Raw genomic sequence first — 10,113 nt, forward strand, 5'->3', positions numbered from 1 at the left:
TAAATTTTCTATATAAATTTTAAAACAAAATTAACCTTAGTGTCCTTTTCATACTGAAAAGCTCTAGTTAGTTCCATTAAAGCGGCTGTAGTAAAACAGTCGTCGACTATGGAGAAAGCAAAAGGCGATTTGTCTGGTTTTACATATTGACGTGGTAAGTGTCCCGCTTCTATTGCGCCTAGCTGTCCCAAACAAGAACCGCTGGCTTCGCTCACTTGAGGATCTGTGTCTTTACAGCCTAAAATAATATTACTGGTTTAGATACCTAAACACGATTACTGGTAGTAGGACCTCTTGTGAGTCCGCACGGGTAGGTACCACCACCCCGCCTATTTCTGCCGTGAAGCAGTAATGCGTTTCGGTTTGAAGGATGGGGCAGCCGTTGTAACTATACTGAGACCTTAGAACTTATATCTCAAGGTGGGTGGCGCATTTACGTCGTAGATGTCTATGGGCTCCAGTAACCACTTAACATTAGGTGGGCTGTGAGCTCGTCCACCCATCTAAGCAATAAAAAAAACACGATTAGCCCCAAATGAGCCATTCCAAGATTTTATAGACACCTTCCAATTTCATTATAAGATTAACTATACTAAATCGAAAGATATGCTTTTAATGTATTTTTTTAATAGAATACCAACCAGTTTCTAATCAATTTTCATTATAATATGAAAATTAGAAACGAGTAAAAGAAAAGGAATTAACCGGAAAGAAAAGGAAATAATCTACCTTTGTTTAAATCTCTAAAATTTGTTGATATCCGCAATATCTTTATTTTTTAAAGACAAAATAACATTATAAAGCAGGCATTTAAACTGATAAACATGTTTATTATAAAATTATAAAGAAATCAACATACCCATCAATAAAGAGTCCATTAGATTCACGATGACGGGATCTATGTTTTTCCCACCAAATATAGCTTTATGAATTTCCGTTCGATTATTCTTCAACAATTTGTTTAAATGTTTAAAAGTGTACACTTTAATCATTGGAATGTTCTGATTAAGTTGATTAAGATACCATTCAATTTTGTCCAGGAATCCGTCAGGCTGAGTCCTTTTTACGTGCATTTTGATTACTGTTTTTATCCTATCTGATATTTGGGTATCTTCTACGAAGAATAGATCAGATATGTGGCGGCTAAGTAAATTTTCGTTATTTATGACCAGATAATGAAAGATCTGGTTTACTTCTTGATGTGCGTATTCAATTTGCTGGAGTAATGATACTGCTAAATTCGATAACAAAGGCCCTAATGCAGCACTATCAATTTGATGTATAAAAGCGCTCCAAGCTTCAGCTAAAATGTTGGGATATTCTTTAGCCAACGGTAAGGCCGATCGCAGCGTGGCTAAAACTTTGAAACGTAGTGGGGTTATGTATTTCACACCCATTAATTGCATTATATCTGGAAAGCTTTTTAACGCTTTCCTTTTTACAGATTGCGCTACTTTAGCATTGACTAAATTGTGATCAAAGTAAGCCAACACTCCTAAGAACTTAGGATTTAAGAAGTCGGCTATTTGAGAAGTACTCATACTCATTGTACCAGTCGGAGTAGACACATCAGGATCGTGGCATGCTAGGTACCTACACGCGTTGAGTACTTTTTCAGGACAAGAACAGTATTGCAACAAAAACTCTGTCAGTATTATTCTGAAATGCTTATTTATTAGGTTAGATATTGTAGTTTTCGTTAATCTTTCGATAATTTTGTAGCATTTAGACGAGACGGAATCTGTTTCATTCAAATAAAGATAAACATAAATATGAGCAAAGCTCTTGATCAAAAAATCCGAAACAGGAAACTGCACTAAAGATGCAAATTCTTCAATCATTGAAGGCACTTCTTTGATGGTCACAGAGTAAGGCATCAGATAAGGAAGGAAGTGGCGAACATCTTTTGATATAAAATCGCGGTAACCAACGAATCCAAATGCCCTAACAACTTTGGAAAGGGCCAAGGCGAAATCTTTCCCATTATATAAGCTGCATTCAACAAAAAGGCGACAGTAGTCTTTTTTATATCTGTGGTAAACCTGGTTTGAAGTATATTCATGAGCTTCACAGATATCTCTCAAATACACAACGGCTTTAGGTCCAACAGGACACTGGGGATGCATTATAAAATAGACCAATAATTTAGTTGTGGGCAAAATAACTTTTTCATTTCGGCACATTCCTAAATCTACTATCATATTTAGGGCTTTTGTTTGATTCCCAAGGTTATTGCTCTCCAAACTAGATTTGGTATAACTTGCAAGTAAATTTACACTTGTAATATAAAACACATCCTTCCGTGAATTCAACTCTTCATCATTGTCCTGAAATAAGAAATCTGAATTCAAATAGCGCATTATATACATTAAAGTGGAATAACCAATACACTTATTTTTTATTTATTGCTTTGATGGGTGGACGAGCTCACAGCCCACCTGGTGTTAAGTGGTTACTGGAGCCCATAGACATCTACCACGTAAACGCGCCACCCACCTTGAGATATAAGTTCCAAGGTCTTAAGTATAGTTACAACGGCTGCCCCACCCTTCAAACTGAAACGCATTACTGCTTTACGGCAAAAATAGGCAGGGTGGTGCTACCTACCCGCGCGGACTCACAAGAGGTCCTACCACCAGTAATGTAATTCTCATTATGGGCTCTTTTAACCCTCAGATACAGCCCACTGAGTTTCTCGCCGGATCATCTCAGTGGGTCGCATTTCCCATCCGGTCCTAGATTTTGCGAAGCAGCATCTAAGCAATAAAAAAAAATAGCAATGTCGTCGTCAGGTTAGAGCCCCGGAAGCTCACCTCACAGAACACTATTACTTCTAGCGAAGAAGAACAACAGCTTCATAGTAAAAAAATGCCTACACCAACGCTCCAGTTAATGCCATCGGTACTAACGTATGGCGCGAGAATTTAAAATGGTATGCAAGTAGAGAATTTAATTAAGGAATAATTTCATGTAGAGAAATAAAACAAGGATTGTACATGGGTAACAATTTTATTAAGCTACCATAATTAAAAACAAAAAGTCTTAATGTATATTCTTATTAACAATTAAAGTATTTATATTATATACAGCACTGCGCGTGGCGGCAGAATAATTTTAAAGGATATAAAGTTTACATTTAGATTAGATTTTAGATTTAAAATTAGAATTAAGTTTTTTACTGTAATAAATTAATGAGAAAATCTACGTTATTTGTAAAAGGCTTACCACAGTGTAATTGACTGTTTCATATAAAAGATTTAGTGTGGTAAAATTATGGTGTCGTTATTTATTAACAATAAATATATATAAATTACATACTTGATGACTTTTTTACTTATTTTATAATAATTCAGTATATTTAAACGTAGAGAAACTTTTAATATAAAATATCCTTGAAAGGGACGTCATTGAAAAGTAACTAATTAGATGAAGTTACATAGTAACTGAACACGGGTGTTATATGACTTATAAACATGAAAATCTATCATTTATTGATGATTAATGACTCCTAAACTCGAAACATACTAATTTTAGTTTCTTGTAGAATTAGAAAAGGTATTATCTGACAATAAAGTATTGTTTTAAATTTACAAATGTGTTGAGCATAAATGTTTTGTAAATAATCTGACATCAATCTGAGATAACTGCAATTGTTTTACCACTAGGACTGCAATTAATAGTTAAGTTGCAATATAAGTTAATTGCAATAAAATTAATGCATTTTTATAATTTAATGGAATGGTTGAATATTTAATCGATTTACACTTTACATACATCATCACTTAATATTAAACGTTTTTCAATATATTTATTTTTCTCTTCCATGATTTTGGACGCTTCTTCCATAAATTCATCATTTTTTATTTTACAAAATCTTTTTAAACATATAGCAATTGTACTTTTTATAATTGTTTCAATATTGACTGCGTAATGTTCTTCACATACCTTTAGTCAATCTTTGTCCAAATTTTCAGTTAATAAAGTATATAAATTCATTTTAATTTTTTCTGTGTGACTGTGATCTTTTAGATAATTGTTTACCAAATTTGCAGCCTTTTCAACCATTTTACAAGAACTGTACTGAATGTAATTTAAACTACATTTAACATCGTCATATTCTTTGAACAATGTAAACAAATGACATACCTAAGTGTTCTGGTCTGCTAGCATAATACTTTTACAAAGAGTACAATTGAGTGCCATCTTTTTTACAATAAATCCGCAAAGATAAGCACATGCTTGCATTTCACCAGAACACTGAGGAGGCATATCTCCTAGCTCTTTGTTACTTTCACATAAAATATGAATTGGATCAACAAAATAACCTACTAATAATCTATAACAACAGTTTGATTTGAGTCGTCTATTATCAAGGGAGGCAATCTGTGCATTTGGACAAAAAAATGTTATTGATATGTCAATACAGATTGATTTGAATATAATCGTCTCCTTCAAAGAATACGGTTCAAAACCTGCATTAAATAAAGGTTAATACTTAACCTGTTATTTATCTAAGATGTCGTTCAGAAGAGTTTTGTGACTGCCAATGGAATACAAAGTCAATAATTAGTTTTTCTGATTTACCAATAATTGTCCAAAAGTCACATTGCCGGCTTTGATAATAGTCGACTCATTTCTTATAAATGCTTAAGGCTAACACTTTATCATCCAGTGTCCATCTCCATCCAGCTAATTTTCTTGGAACGTTGTTCAGTTGGCATTGTAATAGTAAATAAAATGAACTACTTAATTTGCTTTTTAATAATTCATTAGTAGGTTCATTTGATGTTAGTACACTTAATATAGATCTTTTGGATTTTTTAACACCTTTAAACTTTCTTCAGAGCCTCATTATTTCAGATAGGTTTTTCTGCATCTCTTATGCAGCTTTTGCTTTTTAGGTGTAAGTTCAGTGAACTTTTTCACATCCAAGTCCTTCAAAATACCTTTGCTTATTGATGGTTCCTGGAAAATATACAAAAATAATTAAATCACAAATTTCAAATTTAAATAAAACATTTAGAAAATTAATTCCTTTAAAGTAAATTTTTTGGTAACTTTAATACTTTCGATCTATGTATTCTATGTAGGTTTACATGTTATTATTATTATTTTGGAAAAAAATATTTTCTTAAAAGTGATGTTTATTTCTTTTTCACAATTTGAAATTCAAGTACTATGTCAAGATAACCAATGTGATATAACTACATCAGAATAAATTAATTATCTACATCCCCCAAGTGTATCCTAACATATCTACCTATTCTATATAGGATAAGTGAATATGTTTTACTTGGGAGAAGACTTTCTTCAATATGAAAAGGATACAAATCAATATTTTTTTGATTTGTTATGGAATATTATCACGAGATAAGAAGTTTAATGCCCGTAACTGTTTTATAATTTTTTGAGTAATATTTTTATGATTATAAAGTAAACTATGTAAATACTCACTTGGATGTCATGACTTGCTTTAGATGGACTACACTGTTCGTCTCTTAATTGGGAAAGTATACTTTGAGCTTCAGATGGAAGTCTTTTCCTGTTGCTGCTGGTAAATGAAGAATCATCAAAATGATTGCCACATAGCATCCTATGCTGTGCGTTCAACTTTTCTAACAATTCATTGGATGTCCAATCACCATCAGAAAACAAAATTTAGCCCTAAAAAAATAATGCTTTCATTGTACACAGGTATAAAGTATGAAGCTGTTCTACTTTAAATTAAAAAACAAAGTTCTAAGCAATCTTCAAAATAATATTAAGTAAGTACACTTTTTGCATAATTCAAGTCGGAATTGTGCAAAAAGTGAGAACTTGTAAAACCAGGAGGACGTTTATCTAAAATTAATCCAAATATTAATGTTTGATCTACTTACCTCAGAGACCGATGCTTGGACGGAAGAGGAAACCTATGGAAGGTTAAGGAAAATATTCTTTTGATGTAATGCCGCATTTTGAGCATTTTACACTTCCTTTCCCTACCATGTTTTAGAAAAGTACAACAGCCTAAATGTCGCGGAAAGAATCAATCAATCGCGGTAGTTTGTAAATCTTAAGTTTAAAAAAAATCCAAAATGTCGCGACAGTCGCTTTTTTTTAAAGTGATTTTATGACCAGGTAACTAAGACTTTTAAGTTATGTCTTATAATGTATATTCTTTTTTTGTGAAAAATGATAATATGGACTGAAATAAAATTCATCCCAGTTGATTAATGTCTCAAATTAATCATCTTCATTTCATTTCACTCCATAATATCATTTTTCATAAAAATATGAATATAAATTAAAATATAAGACATGATTTAAAGGTCTTAGTTACCTGGACATAAAATCCCTTAAAAAAATTTATCGCTGATTGCTTCTTTTGTAGAGCGCTTACTCATTTTCGCAGATATTGCCAGTGTTGGCATTGGCCGCTAAGAAAGCTGACGGACTGTGGCTCACCTACTCGTTCAACGAATTTAGTATGACCCCTCAAGGTCTTTATAATAGGTAGGAAATAAAAAAATATGGGCTCCAGTACCTAACTTATTTCATAAAAGCAGTCAGCACTAAATAAAAAAAAATATACAATGATATTTACCTGCAAATCCTCATTAAATGGTTTAAACACTTCCAAAATTGACTCAATATTTTCTTCACAAATTAGTTCTTTTGGGCCGTTATATTTGAATACATCAAAATGAAAACTCAAGCATTGCAGAAGATTCCAAACACCCACATTTTTCATATCAACATACTGCTTGTAATTCAAAAATTTTATCAATAAAGACTGTAAACCAGCTATTGTGGATTGATTAGAAGATGTTGATATGTCTTCCTTATAAATCTCAACACCCAGTATATTACTATTGGGTTTATTCATTTCCTTACTTATGTTTTTTCGATGACATTTTGAACATAACACAGATATATTTATAGCACTATTTAAAAATATCTGATGTCCTATATTATTTTCATAGGTATCAAGAATAGCGGAATATAAACCCAATGACGAGCATGCTATCGCTGGTAAAGTGTGACAAACTTGTGCCTGTATGTGGTGATCCTTACTTAAGAAACATGGCATTAAAACATCTCCAATTAATCTACTTGCTGAATATGTTTTGTTTAATTGTAACAAGGGACATAGTTCAATAACCTAAAAAATATATTAAATTAAATCTTAAGTTGTAATATTTTTAAGAATCCTGAATATTTCAAATGACACACTTACTTCACTTTTAAAATTCATTTTCTCCTTAAAAATTGTTTCTGTTAAAAAGTTTATTATTATGTTCCAGGTTTCAGTGCATTTTGTTTTCAGAATAAGTTTTATAATCAGTAAATATTTCAAAATCACAATTTTTATGCTGTTATCTAACCTTAAATCCTTTTCACTAAATTGTACATTGTTTTGTAAACACAACAATTGTAGAATCTTACTACCTTCTGTAGTTGTTAAATTCGAGTTAAGTACAACTACACTAAGTATTATATTTAGAAATATTACGAGACTGTTTTTATCATCCAATAGAACAGCTTTGTGCAATTTTATAAGCTTTAGCAGAGATTTTAATGTAGTTGTAGTATATTGTGTCTGACTTTGAAATGCAGCTCTTCTGTCGCTCTTTAGAAGTCCATTTTGTAATATACTTAAAGAAGAGAAACATCGCTCCAAATGATGATTTATGATAAAGCTATCGGTATTTGTTTCTTCACATGATTGTAATGTTTTAACAACCATTATTAATTGATTAAAAAACCAATTCTCATTTAGATCCACTGCTTTAGTATTATTAACATGCTTTATGATATTTTTAGAGTAGTAAATAGAAACTGCATCTATTTCTTTTGCAACCATACTCTCAACGTTAATAATATCTTTAGGATAATTCAATTTGTGACTCAGTGCCAAACACTGTAGTTTTAGTTCATTGCTGAATATATCTGATCTCTTTGTCTTCAATATTACTATACAGATACTCAATACAACACTTTTATGTTCTTCATTTAAATGCTGAGCAGAATCTCTTATGAGTTCACCTATTACTTTATTTATATCTTTAATGTAGATATTGTCTATTTCACCTTGCTCATAGAAATTTTCTAAGGAGTGAACTATAGCTTCTAGACAATTAAGCACTTCTCTGAATTCGTCAGCAAAAATATATTGGAATTTGGAAATGCCAACAGTCTTATAATTCTTAACTAAATTAGAAAAAAAAATTAAAGAATTTAATTTCAGATCTACACTGAAATTTTCCAAAATATATAAACCCTGTTTGAGTACACTTTTATATTGAAAGTTGTTTATAGAGTTTTTCATAGAATTTATGGGTAAATTGTCTGATAGAAGCTGTAGTATTAAATTTATCAAATGTTTACATGTTTTCAAATTTTTTACTTTGACAAATATGGGATCCAAATTTATTTGCACAAATGGGATTTCCACTTTTTCTGGAGCAAAGTGTGGTAATGTTATTTCTATATTGCTATTTAAATATGAATCTTCATAATATTTTACAAGTGTATTTAATGCCGATATGTATTCTGATTGGATAGTACTGTAAAATGATGCATTACCAATACATAATATGTTCAATATTTTCAACTGAGCATCTTTACTTGCTGTGTGTATTCTGTAAAAAGAAACCATTATTGCAAGGCACAATCCTATCGTGCTATCACTAAAGATCTGACTCAAGCTAAATTGAGCAATAACCACTACAACATAATATCCATCCATATAATTTATCAACATCTTATTTTCTAACACAATTTTCCCTTTAGTTCCTGAATGGAGCACTAGCAATAAGACATGTTGAAAGTCCCATTGCAGCATAGAAGTGGTTACTTTTGCTTTTGGATAAAGGTTACAATGGGTGCACAGCTAATCAATCTACTGTCTAGCACTTAGAACACCATTCAAACCTTGGGGCCGTGAGATTGCTGAGGGTGACTAAACTGTGGATGAGGTTTAATTTTTTTTAATGAAAATCACTAAGTTTAAATATTCTACGAAATGCACAAACCTAAGAAGATATTCCTCCGACCAAATGTAAAATAGCCTTCCAATTAACCATGTATTAAATGCACTATAGTAGACTTCAGGGTATTTTTCGTAACCAACTCTTGGAACTAAATCCTCTGAAAAATCTCTGTAGAACAAATTGATATTACAATTAATCTTTAGGCAAATAATCAGCTTAAATATAGTGTGTTTGTACAAATAACAAAAACTTAATAGTTTACCCAGAAAATTTTAAAATTGATGTTATTAATCGGTCCAGCCCATCTACAGCATGTTCTAGATTATTAAATAAAACCACAGTAGGTTCATTAAGCTTTTGCCACACTGTGAATGGTCCATCCTGGTAGTCATCTTCCATTTCTATTTTAATAACCTTTTTGGAACGATATCCTAAATTAGTTTGTAATAACTTAATCTCCGCAATTCACGCGGAATTCCTATTCGTTTTCTAGTTTGTTGAAATCTCTGTTTGAAGTTTTTAATAAACACTTCACTTCCAAGTTTGATACACAGGTTTGAAAATATTTATTTCAAAATATTTCAAACGTAAACCTTTTTTTATGAGATTTTGTGACCTGGTAACTAAGACCTTTAGGTCAAGTATTATTTTAACTCAAACCTTTAGAAAGTTCTTTTCTGCTTAATATAGATGTATTCACTATACAGACTCCAAAATAAGTGTATTATCTATTACGGATGTAACTGACAGACAGACTTGAATGGGGATCTCAAATCACTTATTCAGATTCCATTTTATGAGACAACTAATATTTTTTTAATGAATCGAAAATATATGTAACGAATATCTGTTTCAGATAGAACGCACCCATAAATAAATTACTAATAATTTAAATTCAGTCAATCAATTGTGAAATACTTAATTAACGAATGGTTGAACACATCTAAACACAAAATTTTAAATATTTTTTAAACTAAATAAATCACTGGACATCAGTAATGCTAGAGACATGCTAACTTGCTACCTGCTGCTGTGAAGTCTTTTTAAGCACGATTTAAAAAAGATTTACCACAGAACTTGATTAATACTGAAGCGGGACGCTTATCCAGATCGCAGATCCAGACGTTACAAAATTGAT

General features: G+C 31.4%; 1 protein-coding gene and 1 long non-coding RNA gene across 3 annotated transcripts in view; both read right to left on the reverse strand.

Annotated features, from left to right (window-relative positions):
• Positions 1-9,569, reverse strand: part of mei-41 (ATR serine/threonine kinase meiotic 41) — a 36,730-nt gene extending 27,161 nt beyond the window's left edge. The window contains exons 1-6 of the mRNA XM_028171246.2: positions 9,238-9,569; positions 9,018-9,143; positions 7,220-8,624; positions 6,587-7,144; positions 860-2,327; positions 36-238 (exon numbers count right to left, since the gene is read on the reverse strand). Of these exons, the coding sequence (XP_028027047.2) occupies positions 36-238; positions 860-2,327; positions 6,587-7,144; positions 7,220-8,624; positions 9,018-9,143; positions 9,238-9,374 (3,897 nt within the window). The 5' untranslated portion in view covers positions 9,375-9,569. The remainder of the gene's footprint in view (positions 1-35; positions 239-859; positions 2,328-6,586; positions 7,145-7,219; positions 8,625-9,017; positions 9,144-9,237) is intronic.
• Positions 2,991-6,452, reverse strand: LOC149501141 (uncharacterized). Of its 2 annotated transcripts, XR_016324527.1 has the most exons (3): positions 5,880-6,452; positions 5,455-5,664; positions 2,991-4,965 (listed from the first exon to the last, which is right to left on the reverse strand). It is a non-coding gene; the product is annotated as an uncharacterized LOC149501141 (long non-coding RNA). The 2 variants fall into 2 exon arrangements; XR_016324526.1 differs by lacking the exon at positions 5,880-6,452 and having other exon boundaries at positions 5,455-5,819.
• Positions 9,570-10,113: the final 544 nt, after the last annotated feature.

Source organism: Bombyx mandarina, chromosome 17 (genome assembly GCF_030267445.1).
Source record: "Bombyx mandarina strain Sakado chromosome 17, ASM3026744v2".
NCBI lineage: Eukaryota > Metazoa > Arthropoda > Insecta > Lepidoptera > Bombycidae > Bombyx > Bombyx mandarina.